Raw genomic sequence first — 23,405 nt, 5'->3', positions numbered from 1 at the left:
CAAAGCAGGACCAATCCCCCATAGTTGCCCCAGATCCCTAAATGGCCCCCTCAAGGATTGAACTCACAACCCTGGGTTTAGCAGGCCAATGCTCAAACCACTGAGCTATCCCTCCCCACCGTACGTTTGGTATGTTTGATCTCAACAGAGAAGACCCTGTAACATTTCCAGCACAGATGTTAATTTTTCCCACAGACCTATTTCACGTAAATGAAACTAAGTCCCTCTAGTTGTCCACCAAATGGTAGCACAAGATTCTGCCCAACCGGCTAACGTGCTTTGACCCTAAATGAGGAAAAGCAGCGCCTCTAAGAAAAAGTCGTAATGAGATCCAGTGGTTGGAAGCTGAAGCTAGACAAACTCAGAAATAAGACGCAAATTTTTAATTGCAAAGGTAATTAACCATTGGAACAACTTGCCTGGGGGCAGGGTTTCATTCTCTATCACTTGCAGTTTTTAAGTCAAGACTGGATCTCTTTCTAAAAGCTAAGGAGTACTTGTGGCACCTTAGAGACTAACCAATTTATTTGAGCATGAGCTTTCGTGAGCTACAGCTCACTTCATCGGATGCATACCGTGGAAGTGAGCTGTAGCTCACGAAAGCTCATGCTCAAATAAATTGGTTAGTCTCTAAGGTGCCACAAGTACTCCTTTTCTTTTTGCGAATACAGACTAACATGGCTGTTACTCTGAAACCTTTCTAAAAGCTATGCCATAGCTCAACCAGAAGTTAGGGTTCTGATGCAGGAATTACTGGGTGAGGTTCTTTGGCCTGTGTTATGCAGGAGGTGATCAAGATGGTCTCTTCTGGTCTTCAAATCTACAAAAACGCGAATTCAGTCTCCAGGGCCCATTCAGTTCTTGGCCTCTCTGATGAAACTGCCAAAAATGGGGGGGAAGGAGCGTGTGTGTGTGTGTGGGGGGGTGGAATTAGTGCCAGTTGTGAGGCTGAATTTTGTGATGTGGACACCTGGCACTAGATGGCACCCACTTTTCAGAGGGTGATATATGCCACTGTCGCCTAGTACTTTGGAAGTAGGAGGATAGCAGAAAGGGTCTTTTAGTGGTCATTTTTAATATGTTATGTTAAAGGAATCAAGTTTTTACAGCAAATACTAGAACAAAGAACTGAACATTGTAGCTAGGAGGAGGAAGAAGAGCCAGAAAACAGCTAGTAGGTGGTAACAACTTTCTATCATTTCTACTGAGCGGTGAAGCAGCTGAGTACGGAGTTTCTGGGGCCCCATTTAGAGTGAGGCGAACTATGTTCTTCAATACCAGCAGAACACCGCAAGTGTTAAGAACTGGACTCAAGAAGCCATTTGCAGTGCGTAACAACAATATTGAACCTACTAACTTATGAGCAACACTACCTATTTTTGTACGCCAGTCCCTGGCACTTTTTATATTAGCTAGCTACATATGCACATATCTACAACTATGTACCTATCTTTGATACAGGACTCTTGTAACTGCGAGGTCTGGTCTAGGGAAAGCAAGTTAGCACCTTTTGGGGCGGGGTGAGGAGAAGTACATTTAAAATAGTTCTGGCTAACACCACTTCTCTCTAGTGTAGACTGAGCCATTGTCTGGCATGGAGAAGATCTGCATACATTAGGGGGGAGAGAGGCCAGGGCTGCTGATCCGACAATTTTCATCAGTAGTGGGTTCACTTTAAAACCTTGGTTTGGTTGACCGGTTGATTGACTGAGGTGGAAAAATTTATCTGAAATCAGACATGAGAGAAAAATTGGGCCCTGAAAAATTCTCTAACAGCGCAAAAAATCAATGGGCATTTATGAACATTTCTGGCCTAGGCATCAAGAAGATGACTACCTTGAGGACTACCACGGTCTTCTAGGAGTGGGGATCATATTACAATTCTAGATGGAGACCCCTAGGTGGCAGCATAGGTGCACTCAAACGATTGGCATTGCCATGTGTCGAGAACTGCACTCTGACAGGCCTTGCAAGTGGTCAGAATAATTTATCTTAGATGCTCTGGAGTAGAGCGTTAAACTCTCCTGGGTCCAAACTGGAAACCCAGAGTGAGTCGTACTGTGATTCTGATATAGGCACTTTGGAGATTTGTCTTCCAGGAGAGAGGAACAATGCAAACACCAACTGCTTTATCTCATGTCCTCCTTTTAGCTGCTATTAATGTTACACAGCCCATCAGCACATAAATCACACTTGTGTTTCCCACGCACTGAATACTAATTCTAACGCTACACTACAAAAAGTAATTTTCCCTATGTTGATATTCACCCCTTTTTGTCAACTGCTGGAAATGGGCCACATCCACCCTAACTGAATTGGCCTCGTTCACACTGACCTCCCCTCCCCCCTCACTTGGTGAGGCAACTCCCATCTTTTAATGTGCTGTGTATTTATACCTGCCTACTGTAATTTTCCACTCCATGCATCTGATGAAGTGGGTTATAGCCCATGAAAACTTGTGCCCAAATAAATTTGTTAGTCTCTAAGGTGCCACAAGGACTCCTCGTTGTTTTTGCTGATACAGACGAACATGGGTACCCCTCTGAAACCTGTACTAAATTGGTGCAAAGTGGCAGTACCTTCTTCTGACTTCCATTTCCTACCCAATTAAACACTGGGGGAGGAGTCTTGCCCCTGGGGTTGTAAACACTCCTTAGCTGGCCGGAAGAGACTTCCCAAGCATGGAGGCAGCTGGGTGTGGGAGTGAGCGGGATTGCAGCACGCAACACTGGGATGGTTGTGAGTAGCTCTGTGGAGCCCAGTTCACTGTAATCAGAGGTGTGACGGCAGCACGTATAGATGTACCCACTCTAGCTTTGACCTCGTTCGCTCGAGGAACAATAGTTTGCATGGGCTAGCCACGCAGGTACAAACCCAGGGTCCCCGGTGCGTGCATACAGCCTGTCCTGCCGCGGCTTCATTGTTATAATTACTGGCTCTAAATCAGCTCGCTCACCTCAGGAATGTGTACAGGTGCAACCACACCTCTGATTGCAGTGTAAACATAGTTCTGCTAAGAGCTGCTGCAGGCCCCATGGCTGGGAGTTTTGTGCAGTGGCCCTTCGGGTGGATGTAGTCTACAGCTTATGACTTACAGTGCTGAGCGTAGTAGCTAGATCTAGGTCCTAATCTGTTACAGACTTCTTGGGTGACCTTGGGCAAGTCACTTATCCTCTGTGCCTCAGTTTCGCATCTGTACAATGGGGATAATAGCACTGCCCTGTCTCACGGGGGTGTTCTGAGGATACACACATTAAAGACTGTGAAGTGCTAAGATACTACTATTGACTGCTAGGCACCTGCTGTCTAACTTACCCCTGTTGTCAAGGTCATTGCTGAAATTAGCCCACAAGAGCCTCATTTAATTACTTTTGGTTCAGGCTCTGGCCTACTGGAGGTAACTCTCAGACCAAGTAATTGTGTATTATGGGAAAACTATTGTTTCTCATAACTAAGGTTGCAACAAGGATGCCATTGTAAGGAACAATCCTCCACACACACCCCACCTCACCGTGAACAGAGAAAATAACCTAGTACATCTCTTTCCATGATTAGTTTATATTGTGGGAGCAGGAGGGAGGTGGGGGCATTTACCTCTTTGTAAAGGACCCCATTTAGCAATGCTTTTACTTTTATTATTTGAGGCCAAAGGTGTAAATAGTGCTTTAAAAATACCTAGAAAGACAAGGTTCCTTCCTCTGAAAATTTGCAGTCTTGCTCTGGTTCTTACAATCTGTTTTTAAGTTAGTTAGTGTTCCAGCTACTAAACCACAGTTCAAATGGTATCAATCTTGCTATCTTATTCTGGGTGTGGCTGACTTTATGTACATGCTGCCTTGGCTAGAGAGTGTTGACTAACCTTTCTTGAGCTGGAAAATCACAGGAAATCACAAACACAACCACCACCAGGTTATTTTTCAGGGCTGTCTGCTGTTTCTTTTTTCTCATATGGAGTATCAGATTTGTAGGTGCTAATCTCCATATTTCTTAGAGTAGAAAGAAAGTGACTGAAGGTTCTGAAACAGCTTCCCTTGCGCAGTGGGGACAAACTACCTAAATAGTTCTAAGATGAAGATGCTCAATACATTTATGAAGGGGATTACAGGAAGGGGTTGCCTGCAATGGCAGGAGCCTGGAGTCAGTGACCCAAGAGGTCCCTTCCCCTTCTATATCCCAATGAAAGGCCATCCTGTCATCTATTGGCCAGATCCTCAGTGATGTACCTCCGGATAGCACCGCTGAAGTCAATGAACCTCTGCTGATTTACACCAGCGGTTCTCAACCTTTCTCTTTCTGAGCCCTCCACCCTTCCAACATGCTATAAAAACTCCATGGCCCAGCTGTGCCACAAGAACTGTTTTAACCGTGAAGCGGAGTTATTCAGGCTTCAGCTCCAGCAGGGCTCCAGGCTGCAGTCCCAGGTAGCAGGGCTTCGGCTTTCTGCCCTGGGCCCTAGCGAGTCTAATGCCAGCCATGCTTGGCGAACCCCCTGAAAGCTGCTCGCGGCTCCCCAGTGGGCCCCAGACCTTGGTTGAGAACCACTGACTTACATCACTGGAAAATCTGGCCCTGTTCATCTAAGTCAAAACGCTACTGTGACGGGATCCAAGCTAAGATCCTAAATTCCCAGGCTGATGGGGTAGAGGGCTTTACAAGACACAACTCATGATTATCCCCTCTGCTGGATGAGCTGAGTGGCTGTGCTGTGGATTATCTTAGAATCATAGAATCATAGACTATCAGGGTTGGAAGGGACCTCAGGAGGTCATCTAGTCCAACCCCCTGCTCAAAAGCAGGACCCATCCCCAATTAAATCATCCCAGCCAGGGCTTTAGCATCCCAGCCAGTTTCCTTCGGATCTAATCTTGCATCTGACTCTTCTCCCTCAGAAAGCAGGTGACTGTTATATTTGCAGTAACAGCATTAAAGACTCCAGAGGTCCAGTTAGAAAAAATAACAACTGCTTTTAATTAAAAAGCTTAATTCGACTATGCTCAATTCAAACTATACGGGCAGGAACATTCTGGCTTATCCACAGCTCCCACTCACAGGCTACTGAGTGACAACACAGCGAGCCAGTAAAACGCAAGGTATAATCATTACATCATCAGAACAAGCTTTCTCCAGCAATGATTGTATTAGTAGGAGCATTGCCAGCAGATCGAGGGAAGTGATTATTCCCTCTATTCGGCACTGGTGAGGTCACATCTGGAGTACTGCGTCCAGTTTTGGTCCCCCCACTACAGAAGGGATGTGGACAAATTGGAGAGAGTCCAGCAGAGAGCAACGAAAATGATTAGGGGGCTGGGGCACATGACTTATGAGGAGAGGCTGAGGGAACTGGGGTGATTTAGTCCGCAGAAGAGAAGAGTGAGGAGGGATTTGATAGCAGCCTTCAACTACCTGAAGGGGGGTTCCAATGAGGATGGAGCTCGGCTGTTCTCAGTGGTGGCAGATGACACAACAAGGAGCAATAGTCTCAAGTTGCAGTGCGGGAGGTCTAGGTTGGATATTAGGAAACACTATTTCACTAGGAGGGTGATGAAGTGCTGGAATGGGTTACCTAGGGAGGTGGTGGAATCTCCATCCTTAGAGGTTTTTAAGGCCCGGCTTGACAAAGCCTTGGCTGGGATGATTTAGTTGGTGTTGGTCCTGCTTTGAGCAGGGGGTTGGACTAGATGACCTTCTGAGATCTTTTCCAACCCTGATATTCTATGATACTGGGGGCAGACTAATGCTATTTCCGTCATGTAGGTTTTGGGGAGGGCGGCATTAAGGAGTGCTGCAGATTTTAGAAGATTCCATGAGCACTGGCGATGGGTGAACCTGATGAAGGCAGAGGTTTTCTGAAACCCCATGAATGACTTTTTTGGGAGGGTTCCCAAAAATAGTTCCACTTCCCCAAACCTTTCTGTTCCCTGTACTTGAAACTCAGATTTGTCACGAGGTTGTTTCAGTTTAAAGAAATGCCGGTGTGATTTCTAGCTTAAAGAGCTTGGGCTGAGTGTTCGGGACCAAAGAGCCCTGCTACAGTTAGGATGGCACAAGCGGGTGCTTTATAAACAAAGTAGACATTTGGACTTTGCATTAGCATTGTCCCCACTCCTCACTCCCTTTCACACTTTCGGCATTCGATTGTTTTTTCTCTGCTTTTTTTTTTTTTGTTCATAGTCTTTCCCAAGCAGAACTTGAACCAAACTTTTGAGCCTATGAGGTCCGATTAATGCAGCACCATTGACTATACTGTACATGGTTCTAGGAGGTCACCCTTTGTATTAAAGTTCCAGTCAAGTACATAAAAGATTGTTATAGAGAGGACGGTGATAAATTGTTCTCCTTATGCACTGAGGACAGGACAAGAATTAATGGATTTAAATTGCAGCAAGGGCAGTTTAGGTTGGACATTAGGAAAAACTTCCTAACTGTGAAGGTAGTTAAGCACTGGAACACGTTACCTAGGGGCGTTGTGGAATCTCCATCATTGGAGGTTTTTAAGAACAGGTTAGATAAACACCTGCCAGCGATGGTCTAGATCAGGAGTAGTCAATAGGTATACTGCAAGCCAAATCCAGAACACCAGACGTTTTTGAACGGACTCCGAAATCTACATATTTACTTATTATTATAATTTTTTAAAATTATTTTCTCTGGAATCTGGACCCTGACTATACCTTGACCAAGAAATTTGCACCTTGACAAAAAATAATTGACTATTCCAGGTCTAGATAATACTTAGTCCTGTCTCAGTGCAGGGGACTGGACTAAGATCATATCAAGATCCCTTCCAGTCCTCAATTTCTGTGATTCTGTGAGTTATAAATGGTTTATGAAGGGTTAATAAATGATGTTATAAGCAGGTTACAGACATCAGTCGCATGTGTTATAGATGATTAAAAGCACACAATTAGCATGTTATGTTTATAAGCAATCTATTGGCCTATTGGAGTCCACAACAATCTAAAATGATTGACTAACCATTTATTAAAACAACAGTTATGATTTATTAACCTGTTATAGACTATTTATAAATGGAACCTTAATATAAAGTGTGACGGTACAATATACTTTGGGGAACAATCCTGCACTGAACTTCCGGGGGGGAGGGGTGCATAAGGTGATCTAGTTGGTTTTATCCATCTCTATGACAGCAATACTAAAATTTAGACTTTATTCTGAAAACTGTAATTTCACTCAGGCTAGGAGCAGAGGATGGAGAAAAAGGATTTAACTGTAGGATGTGGTATAATGTCCAAACAAACTCAGAGCAGTTGCCTATGTAATGATAAGGCCACAGGCTCTTCCAAGTTCCTGGTTCCAGTTTTTCAGTGTTATTTTTGTTCCCCTCTGAGAAACTTAAAACCATCAGTCCTTTCTCCCCGGACAAGTGTTATCACCCTTCAGGCCAGGGAACTGGTGTGTGACAGAGAGATTCCTTCAGGGCCACTGTGAATGGGCATCATGTACAATCAGCTGCCACATGGTATTATTCATGCTGAGTGTTTAGCAGAATTCAAAAAATTATTGACCATGTATACGGATAACATGAACAGAGTAGGAGTAAAAAAACAAAAGAGAGAGTTTTGAAAAGGCTGTAAACCCTCCTACTTCAGGGCATAAACCAACCTCTCACTACTAGAGGTCAGGAAGGGACTTTCCCTAGAGGAAGATTAACCTGTAGAGCTCCTTACACACTCCTCTGAACCAGCTGGTGCTGGCCGTTCACAGCAACAGAATTCTGGACAAGAGAGATCCCTGGTTCAACCCAGTCTGGCAATTCCTATCTGAAGGGGGAGGATAATCCCCCATGCAGCTGTTCTCCATGTGTGTGCAAATCCAGGTCCGTTCTCTTATTTTCTTTTGTCCCTGGGATCACTCATGGATTTCATGAAGTCCTGGATCTCCTGCTCCAGCACCTTGTTCCTCTTCTCAATGTCTTCCCGTGAGCGCTCCACATTCTGAAGCTTCAGTTCCAGCGCCGCAAACTTCTTCTTCTCTTTCTCGATCTCTTCATTCAGTCGTACCACTTTGGCCCAGACTTCGTAGTTCTCCTTCTGGAGGCTGCAATGGGAAGGACAGGGGACATCATGTGGCTTCTGGTAGCTCATACCTCTACGTCATCCAGCAATACAATACTTGGCAGTGCTACCCTGAATGATGAACAGCCTCGTTACCCAATCCCATAACACTTTGTCATGCCCAATGAATCCATAGCAACTAAAAAGCTCTGGGCATAATTATGAGCCAGATTGTGTCTCTTGGCTACAGATCTGTACTGGAGCTGGGGCAGAGCTCAAGTGACCTAGAAGGAGCTTTGCAGCACTATAGAAGGGTCTACCATAGTGGTTTTCAACCTTTTTTCATTTGCGGACCACTTTGGAAATTTTGAATGGAGGCGCAGACCCCTTTGGAAATCTGTTGTCTATACGTAGCTGAAATCTGTTCAGTCAGTTTTCAGTCTAAGTTTTGCTGACCCTTTAGACATAGTGGGATCTGCAGACCACAGGTTGAGAACCACTGGCCCAGCACTTGCGTCCCTTCACTGGCAGCAGCAGGGATGCATGGATCTGTGAGTTCGGGGCGTCTATGGGTTGCTAGATAGATATGCAGTTATGTCTGGTCCTTACAAAGGGGACAAAAAGGATGGGGGGGCAAAGATGCATGCACCCTCCTCTGCTCTTGCAAACTCACAAAGGGGCCTGCGGCACTGGGGCCCGATAGATGGGAACCCATCTAGAGCTGGTTGGGTATTTTTCAATGAAACTTTTTTTGCTGGAAAATGGCAAAAACTGAAACTTTTCATGGGAAAAGGCGAGTTTCGACAATTTCTTGACTCCAAACGTTTTTGAAGCAAAGTTTAGAAGGTGTCGACATGTCCCATTTCCACATTTGCTAACTGAAACTTTTTGGTTTTCCTGTTCAAAACAACTCTTTGTTTCAAAATTTAAACTGATTATAGGACACACACAAAATTAGAAAACGCAAATGGTCAAAATTAAAACAAAACCTTTTGAAATTATCAAAACGAAACATTGTTGATTGGCCTGATCTGAAAAAAAAAAATCAGAGTATGGGATTGTGAAAATTTTCACAGTTTTGACTTTTCATCCCAATTTTGGATCTCAATTTGGGACAAGGAAAATTTCCAAAAATCTCATAATTTTTTGGTGAAATGGAAAAACAGATTCTCTCCCAGCTTGAGTCCAAACCAATATTTCACATGAGAGCCACCCTTAACTGCAGAAGTTTGGTTCCAAATCCAAGTTTCATGGCTGGCCCCGATCTCTATAATGGCCAAGTCCATAGTAATTAATATTGCCTAATATTAATATGGTAATAATATGATACTAAAGAAACATTAGTAATTACAGCCATATGATAGTGCAGTAACACTCGTAATTAACAGTATTAAGTGTATGATATGATACTGTAGTAATGTAAGTAATCACTACTTCATGATACTGTAGTAATAACTCACGTATAATAATGATACTATAATACAGGGGTCTCAAACTCAATTTACCTTAGGGCCAGCGTCAGTCCTCAAATCCTCCCTTAGGGCCAATAATGTCACTCATGTCGCCCAGAACCCGCCCCCACCAACACTCCACCCCCCACCTGCCTAAGGCTCTGGGAGGGAGTTTGGTTGGGGGAGGAGGTCTGTGGTAGGGGATTGGGGTGCAGGCTCTGGGAGGGAGTTTGGGTGCAGAAGGGGTGAGAGGTTGGGCTTTGGGAGGGAGTTTGGGTGGAGGAGGCGGTCTGGGGTGCAGGCTCTGGGCTGAGGCAGGGGGTGGGGGTGCAGGAGGAGGGGGTGGGGTTGCAGGCTCTGGGAGGGAGTTTGGGGGCAGGAGGGGGTATACGGGGAGGGGGCAGGGCGGGGGTGCAGGCTCTGTGAGGGGCTCGGGGCTTATGTGGGGCTCCAAGGCGGGGTGGGCCGGGGGGGCCTCCGTGCACTGCCGCCCCCCAGGTACTGCCCCCGCAGCTTCCCATTGGCCACAGGGGCGCTCGGGGCAGGGGCAGCGTGCGGAGGGACAGCCCCGCCCTGCCCCGCCCCGCCCCGGGGCCACAGGGACGGGCCGGCAGACACATGGAGCAAGCAGGCAGAAGCCGCTTAGCTCCGCTGCACGGCCAGTGGTGGGCGGGGCCCCGGGCCATTGTAAATTGCACGTGGGGGGTGAGTGCCCAGGGGTGGCAGGCAGGGCCAAGGGAGAGACCCAGCCCCAAAATTGCTGGGGAGGTTCTCAGGCCGCAGATGGCCCACGGGCCCAGACTTTGAGACCCCTGCTACAATAGTATATGATAGTAACATTAGAAATTACAGAATACTACAGTAATACCAGAAATTAATCTTATATAGTATTAATACTATCATACATTACAATAAAATCAGTCATTAGTATTATATGATGCTATAGTAACACTAGTAATTAACCCTTTATGATATAATACTATAACAGTGCGAGTTGAGGTTTTCACACTCTCCTGAATGCAGCACTGAGAATTATTTACCTTTGCGAGGTGAGGTGGGTCATATTTTTTATTGGACCAACTTCTAAAAATCGTTATAAAATCTATTACCCCACCCAACTTGTCTTTCTACTATCCTGGGACCAACACGTCTACCAGAACACTGCAAACCATCAGTTACCTTTTAATTTGCTCTTCATAGTCCTTTTTCTGCGTTTCCATTTCTTTTTTCAGCCCCAGGGTCACCTTTCGAAGGGCCTCCAGGTTCTCCTGACCAGAGCCACAGTCCTCAGCACCGATGTTTGGACCCGATAGTTCCTTTGGCACAAGGCTGGGGCTTTGGTTTGCTAACAAATCTTTCTTGGAGGTGCTGCTTACTGTGCAAGCACTCTCCCCACGCTCTGCCTGGCAGGTAGGGACATTGTCGTAGGTCGAAGTCCGGTGAAGGTCGAGCAGCTTAAAAAGATCCTGAGACAATGTTCTTTTGTGTCCATCTGTCGGGGAAGTAGGAGACAACTGACTTCCTGAAGATGTCCAAAAGTCATTGTTGAATATGTCATTTTTATCGCTGCTGGCTTTCTCCCCCTGAGAGGAAGCAGTTAGGAAGGATTTCCTGTTAGGAAGGGTCTGAGTTCTTTTCCTGGACTGTATTTTCCACATTTCCAACAAATCTTTGGGTTGGTTTACATCATCTTCGAGAGATGCGCCCAGTCTGACTGCTGCTCTGGAAGAAGTGGGACTGCTGGTATCTAGGTCATCTCTCTGAAAATAGAGCCAAGAATATGAGAGAGTAATTCCATTTTCATTCACACACAGTAAGATGACTGTACTGATGACAGTTCAAATGACTTTGTGGTGACAAAAGTAAAGCCATGCTTTATATTCAAGTTCATTTATAACTCGTTAAGAAATGATGAGTGGACATTGGAAGTAGGGCTCGTAAAAAGAATTTCCGTCAAAGGATTTTCTCTGGAAAAGTGGGTTTTCCACTGAATTAAAATTTCTGTGGAAAGTATCTGCTTTCAAGGGACAATTTTGACTTTTTGTCAAAAAATGAAAACTAATTTTTTTTAGTTTTCTAGCCAAAAACCAAAAAATTTTCGTCTGAAAATTTAACTTTTTATTTTTTGCTGGAAACTTTTTGGTTTGTAGTTTTTCAATGAAAAGTATAAATTTTTCATCTAAAAGAAACCCATTTTCCAACCAAATGTAGTTATAATCATATTACAGGGAGACTGTCACGCGGGAGACCGGGGTTCGATTCCCCAATGGGGAAGCGCTGAATTTTACAGGGGAGGGATAGCTCAGTGGTTTGAGCATTGGCCTGCTAAACCCAGGGTTGTCAGTTCAATCCTTGAGGGGGCCATTTAGGGATCTAGGACAAAAATTTGGGATTGGTCCTGCTTTAAGCAGGGGGTTGGACTGAGGTCCCTTCCAATCCTGATATTCTATGATTCTATGACTCTGCTACTGGCCTACTGGGTGACCATTGGCAAGTCACTTCACCTCTCCGTGCTCCAATTTCCCCACCTGTGCAATGGGGATAATAATACTGACCTCCTCCATAAAGCACTTTGAGATCCCATGGTTGAAACGTTCTCTAAAAGAGCTGGGAATTATTATTATCTCACAGGATCGAGTCTTACCCTTGGGCCTTGGTTTACAGTATTTGCCTTGGATGCTGGTGGATCTTCTGCAGCATCCCAGCCCACGGAACTGCGTGGCACTTGGATCTTCTTAGAATCGTTCCTTTGGGTGGCGGGTGGAGAAGGGGGCTCATCTTTGGACATGGGGAAGAGCTTGGCATGGTCACTTATCATCACAGTCATCACTCTCTGGATCTGGGGGGTGCCTGCAATAGAAAAGAGCCACGTTCTACAGCGCCCAGGGAGAACTCACACATACCATTATTTTAAATCAGGCACTCAACCCTAAATTCTTTCCTTCCTAGCATTCACTGCACATTATTAAAAAGAGAGTGGAATTTGGGTTTTGTGTGAAATTCTTCCCTGTAAAAATCGTGGGACTTAAGCTTCACGTTCAGTGGTCACCGTTTCTTAGCTCTATGGAGTGAGCAAATCTTATACACCCAAAGCATTTCCCTATTAGTTCTGGTGCATTTTCCCCTTGGCCACAAAGTTCAGTGGAGAGGTCAAAATGTCTGGATCATCTTGAGTGACTATTTTCTGGAGTTCCCTGTGTGGTTGCAAAGGTACGAAAGAATTCCACACCTTTCTAAGGCCCAGAACATTGCTTACCCACCCTTGTATGGATGGAATGCACAATACAAGAGCTAGGTATTATTATTGTAGGGCCATTTGTTGCCTGATTGACCTGCCGTGGTCTGAGATACCAGGTAGAATGTTTTCTGTCCAGGCAAGATGGCGCTTTGGCTTCTATACTGTGTCTGACTTAGGAAGTTCATTGTTTTACTCCTTTGGATACAGTGATCACCTGAATACCACCTAATACTGTATACCACTTGAATACTGCCTAAGTCAATGGTGTTACAGGATTCCATTGTACCTCTCATAATAACTGCAGGGTCCTCTATCTTCGGCCTGATGATATTCACTCCAATCACTGTTGCCAGGTTATCCACACTCATCTTGTTGACACTGGAGTTCAGCTGTATTTCATGTAGGAACCTGCCGGAATCCAAGGGGAAAAATTCCACATTGGAAAACAAACAGTCTGAAGATAAAGCTGTTAAAGGTGTTATAAAATCCTAATAATCCAGCCAGCGCTTGCTCCAGGCCGCAGGGACAGAAACATAGATACAGGCCCCTTATTATTTCAGAGCACACTGAGACTTTGTCTTTTAGGCATCTCTGCAGAAGCCAAATCTGTCAAGCAGAAAAAGAGTTGTATCCCCCCCCAAAACAAAAAGAAACAAAGATTGGTTTGATCCTCAATGATGTTGCCAAAGAAAAATGAGACAGCAAGCAGGGCTGGGGTGGGGCGAAACTCAACAGTTTCACTGTGCAAGAGTTTGGCTAAATACTGTCCTTGATTCTGACTCTCGTGGATTCAATGTGCTAGACATGGGAGCGCACATACAGGGCCAAATTGAGCTCACTGAGGTCAGTAAATTCATAGGCTTTAAGGTGAGAAGGGGGCATTTTGATCATCTGTTCTGTGGAGCATCTATTCTGACTTCCTGTATAACAGTGGCCAGAGAATTTCACCCACAAATTACTGCATCCAGCATAAAATTATGTCTCCATTCACCAGGGCATGATTTAACCCACAGAGTTTCCCTCTCAGTTTTGGGCCAAGCAAAATTTGTGACAACCCCTGAATTTTTAACAGGTTTCTCATTAAAACTAATTGAAACCATGTGTCAGGTAGTTTTTTATGAGAATCTACAAACTGGCTCATGTTTACTCAAAGCACAAAAAGGTTTGTGAATCTCTGCTCAAGCCAGAAAATCTAGACCCAGGTAACAAACCACCCAAAGTTCGGGAGTGTCCAGATCTGAGATTTTGGTTCAGGCCTTTGCAGTGTGTTGATTCAGATTCAGGTTCAGATTTCAGACTCTCCCAGTGTCCTGGGACATTTGGATCCAGGAGGTTGGTGAGAACCTGTCTTTTTGCACCTGAGCTGAATTTCAAGTCTGCAAAAGAAAAGAAAAATGAAAAGAAAAAACCCAAAGCAGGTGAGTTTTGCATGGTTTGGGATTTATTGGTAGACAATTTTGTTCAAATCTCTTCAGCTCATCTGTCCAGTTACAGAGAAATTCAGCCTTGTGCAGGGGGTCACAAAAGAGCTTAGTTGCCTGAAGTTTTAAGGGGAACCAGAGTGGAGCCTAAGGCAGCCTAGTGGTTGCTCTCTGCACAAGTGTCAGTTTCACCTTTGGAGACTAAGGCCTAGATCCCCAGATGCACCATGATGCAAGTTGGGCTGTTTGTACATGATGAAAGAGCACATACCTGCAGATATAACTGAGGAGGTTGTAATTGACTCGGGGAAGCACGGACAGCTGCTTCACTAGCTCCTGATGACCCTAAATACAATTTAAAAATTGCTTTGTAAAGGCTTATAAACTTATCTGAATTCCAAACGATCTGTGAATTTGCCCAGTTTCTCCAACGACATCCTGGTGTGGTATCTCCACTCAGTTCTTGCTCGCCTTTGGAACTAAATCCACATGTTTATTTCTTTAGAAGCCCTGATACGTGACACGGCCAAGATTTTCTAAGAGGCTGAATCATCAGTCGGGGCCATATTTTCAAGAGATCTCACCTCCCATTAAAGCCACAAAATAAGTGGCCAGATTTTCAGAAGCACTCCACTCTGAAATGTGCTGAGCTCTTTTCAGAATCTGACCTAGCATGTTCTTCTTACATTTATTGTGTCAAATTATTTATCACATGGCGTGGGTGATCCCAAAGTGAAACTACCTGCAGAAAGCACCCACCACTGAAATGCAGCCACCACTGGGATGAAACACAGCAGCTCTTTGAGAACACTCTGTTGATTAACAGATGTGCCTTACTCTTGTGTAGAGTGGTTCAAAAGACAGGAACAAAATTGTGGTAGCACCTAGGAGGCTCAGCCGTGGACCAGGACCCCATTGTGCTTGCTGCTGTACAAACACAGAACAAAAAGAAAGGCTCTGCCCCAATGAACTAAAAACTTCCATTGACAAATTAAAAGTCAAAGGAAATGTCAACCTGATCTTTTCTGACTATCTCTAAAGGTAAGTTTTACACCACACACATTATCATAGTCCCGTTAGTGTGATGGACAACACTGATTAGTCTGATCCAGTATGGCGATTCCTATGTTTCTATCTGAGTGACTGGAATGTTAAAAGAAACCCATGGGTTCTCAGCGTCTATATATATAGATCTCCCCTCAGTCCCCCACAGGTAGCAACACACAATGGCTGGTTGGTTGGATGTGTGGCTTCTGTGAGAGAGCAAGGCTGAAGTCATCTGTTTGACATGTCACCCCCAGTAACTCTTCTCTGTTCTTGGAATGAGCTTCTTGCTGCGGGGCCAGCTGCTAAGAAAGTTCTGATCCCAATGACTCACTCATATTTCCCCAAACCATGGTTCCCATCTGTTCTTTGCTTCTCTCAACCTCTGCATTTGCCCCATCTCCTTTCGTGCTCACCCGCCGACCACCATCTCTACTCAGAGTGACACTGCAGGATGCTGCACTTCCTTCCTCTGATAGTTGTTTGCACTGATCATTTACTGCAGGGACTCAGCTAAAAAAGGAAATATGAGAGACGGGGCAGCTTTCAGGATTCGCACACCCCTGACAGCTAAACCTTAAGATAGGTAAGCCCATGTGGTCAGATTGGGGAGCTAAGTTTACTTATTTTAACAGCAATTCAGACATGAAGACACATTCTGGATTTAAAACCCAGTTAGTCACGCACAAACCCCTCGAACATGCAACTGAGTGCGCACACAGACACTCTTCTGCTGGAAGTGACAATACCAAGGTGGGGCCTGCAGGGTGGATGAGTCAAGGGATGAAGGGGAGAAAGCAAAGAGTATCTTTCCCTAGGGCACCAATACTGGCCAGGATGCTAGTGTATCTTCTCAGCTACTTTTCTGAGACTGTTAAGCACCAAATTTGTCCCCCGTGTAAGTCCATGGCCGTCGGTGAACCCCAAACTTGGTCGAGTTACACCAGCGGGGTTGTTGTTAATTATATTTACTGCGGTAGTACTCTAAGGGCCAACCAAAAATATGGCCCCATTGTGCTAGGCACTGCACAGAGTAGTAGACAGTCCCTGCCCCAAATTGTGTCTCTTCTTTTCTATATATCTATTCCCATACGCCTCCCTTTATCTAATCTATCTACCTCGCACATCCATCACCATTGTGTTTAAGCATTGAATTGTAGATGCTTTTGATTCGTAAAGCACTTCAATTTCCAACAAGTGCTTTTTTAAGGCGTGGGGGGGAATAAATGCACAGTCATGGGTACCTTCATTTCATCGGCATTCAGAAGCATTCCACACAGGAGGAAGTCCTCATACTGCAACCAGGGTACAACCGGCTCTGGGAGTTCCCTCAGGTAGAGTTTGAACAAAGATGCCACCGTATGTACATCTGTATCGCTGTAGAATAAATGGTGAGATTGGAATAAAAGGATACACTCAACTGAGACTCAGACGCTGTTGGCCAGGGAACCATACATCTGTTTTGTTCATCTTGGTTGAGTGAATTTAGCGTTCAGGAAAGGTGCCTATTTTGAGCAACAATAGCTTCCCCCTCAGGAGAGGAGAGGGGCCGCAAAGGAACAAGAGGACAATTAAAGAGTGGGGACAAATTAAAATTGTAGGAGCAGGCCACCAGTGGGGGACACCAGGCAGAGAACCCCAGACAGCACCCACTGCTTTGAGACGGGACTAAGGGAGACAGTGGAAGAGAAGTGGATGCTTGGCAGATCGTTCTGCTCGGCCATAGCGTTGGTGGTTTCCCAGCATTCATAATCAGGGTAGTGTTTTCCTAGCCTACATTTGAGTGATGGGTGTTTTTATGCATTTACTTAACAGGCAAATATTTTCTAGCACTCACATATTTGGCAGGCCTTTTCCATTCAGAGTTGGCAAAGCTTGTCTGGGTTTTTAAGGTTCACGGCAATTACTGAACATGTTCTGCGAGGACAGATGTTTGCAGCTTTGCATACCATATAGTTTATATTCTGTCAAAAAGGACACTGTCAAGATAGGTCTCTGTTTTGACCTACCTTGAAGTTGTTAAACTGTTACAATCTGCTGGCAAGTATCCACCAGGTCATCTATTTTTTAGGCTGTTGGGTTTTTTTCTTTAAAGCCGACCACTCACTCACTGAGAAATGCTTTAAAGGCCACCATTTTTGTAGACCGTATCAAAACAAAATATCATGAGTTTCACCTGCCTGCTCGGCATCAACGCTCCTCTAAAAAGCACCTTGCCACAGTCCCGTGCTGGCAAAGATGACCGTGCCAAAAAAAAAAAAAAAAAATAGACCTTGGAAAGGAGACTGAAGTTGTTGCTGTCGTCGTTATATAAAAAGAGCCAGTCTTCCCCAGTCCGTCCCAGGAATTAAAGTAAGAGGAGGCGGAGGGGAGCACTGCTCTGCTAAAAACAGAGGAGAGCGGTCTATGGAGAATCTAGTCCTTAGTCCTTTTGCTTTGATCAGTGATCTAGGTGGCCTAACTGTCATCTAATCACCGCCAAGACCTGAGATTTTGACAACATGCCTTTGCAGATTCTAGATCAAAGCTGAGAAATGGTAACACCTGTTTTCTCTTGAGTCCTGACCCACATACAGGCCGAAGGATTGATTTCCTATTGCTGCAGATAGCGCAGCCCTATAAACATGGCATTGGGTGCGCATGCGCTTTATACTGAGGTTTCTAGATCTTCTTTTCAAATCCACTCGTGGCGAAGCGCATCCTTCTCAAACATCGTCTAGACCAGGGGTTTAGAGCAGGTGCCATTCTTGGTGCTGTCACTGGCTCACTGTGGGTGCGTCTACACAGCAAGCAGCAGCCCGCAGCCGCGCGTCTCAGAGGGCTTACGCTAATGGTGTTAAAAACACCACACTTGGGCTTACGCTAATGGTGTTAAAAATAGCAGCGTACACGCTCGGGCTCTTAAGTCTAGGGAGCAGGGTGGGCTTTAAGCCTTCAGAGCCTGGGCGCCAGTCCAAGCCACAAAGTCTACCATGGCTGGTTTTGAGTTAGCCCCACGAGCCTGAGTCTGTTGACCTGGACCCTAAGACATGCTACCATGGTTCTGTCGACATACCCCTTGTGGCAAGTCACGTAACCACTCTGTGTCTTGCCTCTCTACCTACCTAATGCCTCATCCTGTCAACGCTTAGGCCGTGTCTCCACTAAAAAGGAATTCCTGGGACAGCTGTACCAGCAAACCCTCCCAGTGCAAACAGAACCTCTACCAGCTAAAGTGTGCTTTCGAGCTTAGACCAGTCCCCCAAAGAAAATAAGCGAAAGGGCTTTTTTGCGGGTATAACTGCAGCTACCCTCGAGCTGTTGCTGACATAACTCTGTGGGTCAGGGGTATGATATTTTTTAACAAGCAAAGCCCTCTGCTTCACTATCAGCCAATGGACGGCTCACATGCTAAAAGTTAAGCACGCATGTGAGTATTTGCAGGACTGGGGCTCTTCACAGGACTGCTGTGAGACTCGGGTTTGGTCTAGACACAGATTTTGTCCTATAGAACTACTAGTGTGGGTTGTTGCTTTTTTTTTTTACCATTAATGTTATACTGGTGAAATCCCTCGGGTGGATTCAGTTGTACTAGTACAAAGGTGCCTTCTGCCAGTATTGCTAATTCCCTTGCCTATGCAGGAGTAGTTATCCTGGTATAAGCACCTTTATACAGATATAAATGAGTCCATACTATGCAGGTTATACCATTCTAATGACACCAGTGCAGCTCAAGCGGTATGACTTCTGTGTGTAGACAAGCCCAAGACCCGTGCCATTGAAGTCAATCGGAGTTTTCCCATTGGTCCAGTGGGAGCCAAATCACTCACAGTGTTTGTAAAGAGCTTAGAAATTCTCAGTTTAAGTGCAAAGTGTTATCACCATCCAATGATTCCCCTAGGGACTCACACACTGTTTATCCCAAAGCCTCTGATACAAAACCAACATTACAGGGCACTGAGAAAACAACGGCTAATCCTTTTTCTTTCATGTCCCATTGCAAAGCGTTGTCCTGCAAAAAGGCTTTACCTTCCTGCGAACCCAGCACAGGTTGTAACAAGAGGATTTGCCACAGACAGGCCAGGTTATGATTCAGAAGCTCAGAGCTGTTCTGCTCCAACAAGCAAGACCCAGGGAGGCCAGGTTTCAAACACAACAGACACAGTGACTTTCAGATGTCAGCTTGGCCCAGGGATTATTCTAAGTGTAAGGGCTGCGGTGCACCTAACTGCCTTTATGTGAACTTTCCTTTCTATATAAAGAAAAACACCCCAGAGGAACAGTGGTCTTGTGGTTAAAGTGTTGGGCTAGGCTGCTAAAAACAGTAGTTTACTTCTCAGCACTGCACCTTGGGGAAATTAATCAAAACTTTAAGTGGGCTCTAATTTGGGGGCACCTCCCTTTTTGGATGCTCAGTTTATAATAGCTCGTGCTAGATTTTCAGAAGCACTGAGCCCTGGCAACACTGTTTGATATCAGGAGCAGCCCCTCCGAAATCAGGTTCAGGGGATCTCAAAGCTGAGCTTCGCAAAATCGGCAGTCAGTTTTGAAAGGATCAGCCTAAATCCTGGTCCTCGTGGGAAAGTTGCCATTGATGTGAGCAGGACTCAAACAAGGTGCCGATGCTGCAGAGGTCAGGTAAATAAGCCCAGATCTGGCTGGTGCCTGTGGAGAAAGGGGCACTGCCATGTCTGAGAGAGAGACAGATTCATCTACGCCCACAGAACCGTGCGCCTCCTTGTTTCCAGTATTGTGAGTGGACCTAGATCAGAATCCCTGAGCCAGGTCTGATCCCCCAGTGCCCTGCACCTCAGGGGAGTGCTTACACCTGTCACACACGTTCCAAGTCAGCAACATTTTGCACTGCCCTATGTGACTGCACCAGGCTCAGGGCATGGAGAATCAGGCCCTTGTGTATATAGCACCCAGCCCCAAGATCCTTCATCAAAAGCAATCACAGAGGGCTTAACCCCATCTCCAAGCAGGTGAGAAGGGTTAGGGATAACGAGACAGGATAGCTCACTGAGGGGAAGGGGTTCAATTAGGAACTAATGAGTCAAATCAGGAAGCTTTATAAAGAGAGCCCCAGAAACCTTAACCCACCCCTTTCTTTTTGCAAGGCCTGTGTGATAGAGTGCAGGGAGGGAGGGAAGGAAGGTAGCAGTTTATGCTATTACAATAACTTCTACAATAGCACATACCTGGAGGGAGGGGAGCTGAGATATAGAATGAAGCCCTTTATTGGTGATTGCAGTGGTTGGTAGAGTGTCTTGAATGTGAACTTTGTGTTGTTAGGAAACAGAACATGGTTTGGAGGCTGGTGGGGATACAGAGAGTGGTATGAAAAATCCTCTTTTTTTCAAAATGAGGTAAATCATAGAAATGCAGGACTGGAAGGGACCTTAAGAAGTCATTTAGTCCAGCCCCCCATGCTGAGGCAGGACCAGACGTTACACCTTGTCATTCATTCTTATTATTCTCTGTACTGCTGTAGTGTAGTGCCCCAGAGCCTTTCTCACGGACCAGGACCATGTTGTCCTAGGTGCCGTACCAACACAAAATGAAAGGACAGTCTGTGCCCCCAGGAGCTGACAATCTAAATATAAGACAAGAGACAACAGGTGGGGAAGTACAAGGAAACAATGGTCAACATGATAGGGCATGGTCTCTGCACACCAGCAGCCTAGCCACTGTTAAGTTTTTTTTATAGGCATCAGGGCAGAAGAGAGTTTTAAGAAGGGATCTGAAGATGGGTAATGAGGCAGCTTAATGGATGTGTACAGGGAGCAACTCCCAAGCATGTAGGGCAGCATGGGAGAAAGCACCGTGGTGCTTGTTAGAAAATTTCACAAGTCGCCAATGGACGCTAACATCCTGTGCAAGTCAGAGGCAAGGGTCAACAGCTCAACCGTGAACGAAAGATGCTATGAAGGGATAGGGCTGACTCTGAAGGGCCTTGACAGTGAGGACAAGCAGCCTGTGTTCAATGCAATAGAAAAGGGAAAACCAGTGGTGGGATATACCTGAAAGCAGGAAAGAATCAGTGGGAAAAGCAACTGAGGGATAGGATCCTTAAAGATTTAGCATGAATGAAATAAGACCCATCCAGAATCTTCTCCACTGAGCCTAATGACAACCCCCAGTTCACTTCCACCTCACCCAGACTTTCATGGCTGATGGCAAAGGCAGATGAGAGAAAACGCCATTTATGCTGAAGAAGTTGATGGCATATCATGTTAAACTCCTAGCACAGGCAGCTTCCCTGTGTCCCTCCCTTTGGGGCCTTGTTTCCTATCTGTGTCTTGACAGGTGGGAAATGAGTGGTTAAAATGGTTCCTCCTCATTACAACATTCAGTTCCTCGGCTCTGCATTTTCTGTTAATCCCAGTTTGAAAAATGACAAAACCATAGAGATTAACGCCAGAAGGGACCATCTTATCTAGTCTGACCCCCTGCACATCAGAGGCCCCTACACAAGATCCAACCCGCTCCATAAAAAGCTCAACAACCAAAATTTGATCAAGTATTACATGAGGGTCTCCTTTTTTAAGCAAAGTGTGATTGCTGATAGGTAACACCTCCTTGAAATCCTTCGCTAACCTGTCCTTCCACATTTAAAAGGAAAGGTCAGCCATGCCTGAAAGTTCCTGTCATCTCCTGACTATTTGGGGATATTTGTGGAGTGAGTTTGTGGGTCTCAGCCAAACCCCTCATTAGTGGCCATTTGTCTGCATCACCCAAGTTGCCCATTACAGTCACCAGTAACTGGTGGTTTCAGCAGATGGGCCAAGGGCTGAATGGGGCATGAGGACTAAACTCCGCCCTAGAGGTGGTTCCTCCGGGCAGGATTGGGGCACGTTGTCGAGGCAGAGTTTATGGGAAAGATCTGCACTGCGGCTGTTTGCTGAGCGTGTTCTGTAGGTAAAGAGGGGACCTGAATTTCGGACAGTCCAGCACCTTTCCCCACATGGGAAGCTGGTAGCTTTCTGGGATTCTTTTCCAAAACAATAAGCATTGTTGTCTGACCAGTGTGCCCAGTTATCCCTCCAACCCTGCTCTAACAGCCCAGGCTTTGACTTTCAGTTGACCCCCATCTTTTTTGAACCCTCCTTTCTAACTGGGGGCATGATCTTTCTTGCAAAATGGGAAGGGTCTTGTTTGCTTCTCCACAGAGATCAACCAGGCCAGTGACTTCCAGAAGCCTTCAGTTAACAAAAGCAGTAGATAGACAGACTGCACCCCGAAGGTCTTAGCTGGGTGGGATCAGGAAACATAAAGATTACCGGTCAAAAGATGGCCTTTCCCCAGCGTCAAATGCGTCCCTCAGCTGCTTCACCAGGTTGTCCTGGCCAGGCAGTCGGAAGATGCCCTCCTCATTCATGCCGTGCTCGCGTATGAACTCTGCACATGTCTCCACCAGGATAGGAACCAGGTGCTGCCCAAATTTCTGTTCATATGCCACAGTCTCAGCCAAGCGCTGGCCAAATACCACTAGACAGAAGAAGGGTATTGTTAGTAAAGGATAGAGGTAGGCCCAGAGGCAGCGGTGGGATTTATCTCTGGTCCCTTGTAATACTGTCATTGTATGGAGCTACTTTCAAAGCTGAACAGAGGTTTGGTTGCTAGATGACAATACAGGGCCAGATCCCCAGCTCAAAGTCCACTGACTTTCATGGAGCTATGCTGATTTACATCAGCTGAGAATCTGGCCCACCGTGTCATCAAAACTTAGAAACTGCTAGACCAGACCAGAACTATGGTCCATCTAGCCTAGTATCAGTGGCCACTGCAAGATGCTTCAGGCAGTATACCAAAGGGTGCAATGGAGACGTCGTCTTGATGCTTATATGTAACTCAGTTTATGCTCTGTCTGCCTGCTTGTTGTAAACTTCTACTGAAACTCCTTTAAAGGAAATCCCTGCCCTCAGATAAGCAGAAAAAGTCGGCTCTGAACTTCCCCAAAGTTCAGGGTTTGAGGCCACGGTTTCAATTCATTTATGCATGTTTCCGTTTATAAGTTCCCTCAGCACTGCACAGCAACCAGCTGGTACCGTTAACATGCCATGGGATATGGAGATTGAGGTAGCCCATGTGGAAGTTTGCTTTATCTTTGTCTTATAATATCCAGTGGCAAACACTTTGCTACAAACATTCCTCCTGAGTGTTTGATGGCAGAGACATCAGGAGAAAATCTAAGAGGGTAACTCATAGAAACCACTGAAGAAATGACGGAAAATAAAACATCTTCCGATTAATT

General features: G+C 45.5%; 1 protein-coding gene across 1 annotated transcript in view; it reads right to left on the bottom strand.

Moving 5' to 3' along the window:
- Nucleotides 1–7,019: 7,019 nt before the first annotated feature.
- Nucleotides 7,020–23,405, bottom strand: part of ARHGAP25 (Rho GTPase activating protein 25) — a gene marked incomplete at its 5' end in the record, with an annotated part of 44,126 nt that continues 27,740 nt past the window's right edge. The window contains 7 exons of the mRNA XM_084614987.1: nt 7,020–8,058; nt 10,646–11,226; nt 12,111–12,316; nt 12,991–13,112; nt 14,397–14,470; nt 16,414–16,546; nt 22,432–22,639. Of these exons, the coding sequence (XP_084471113.1) occupies nt 7,848–8,058; nt 10,646–11,226; nt 12,111–12,316; nt 12,991–13,112; nt 14,397–14,470; nt 16,414–16,546; nt 22,432–22,639 (1,535 nt within the window). The 3' untranslated portion in view covers nt 7,020–7,847. The remainder of the gene's footprint in view (nt 8,059–10,645; nt 11,227–12,110; nt 12,317–12,990; nt 13,113–14,396; nt 14,471–16,413; nt 16,547–22,431; nt 22,640–23,405) is intronic.

This window comes from Lepidochelys olivacea (assembly GCF_965140295.1).
Source record: "Lepidochelys olivacea isolate rLepOli2 genome assembly, chromosome: 26".
NCBI classification, from domain to species: Eukaryota; Metazoa; Chordata; order Testudines; family Cheloniidae; genus Lepidochelys; species Lepidochelys olivacea.
This window is presented reverse-complemented; position numbering and strand designations above follow the sequence as displayed.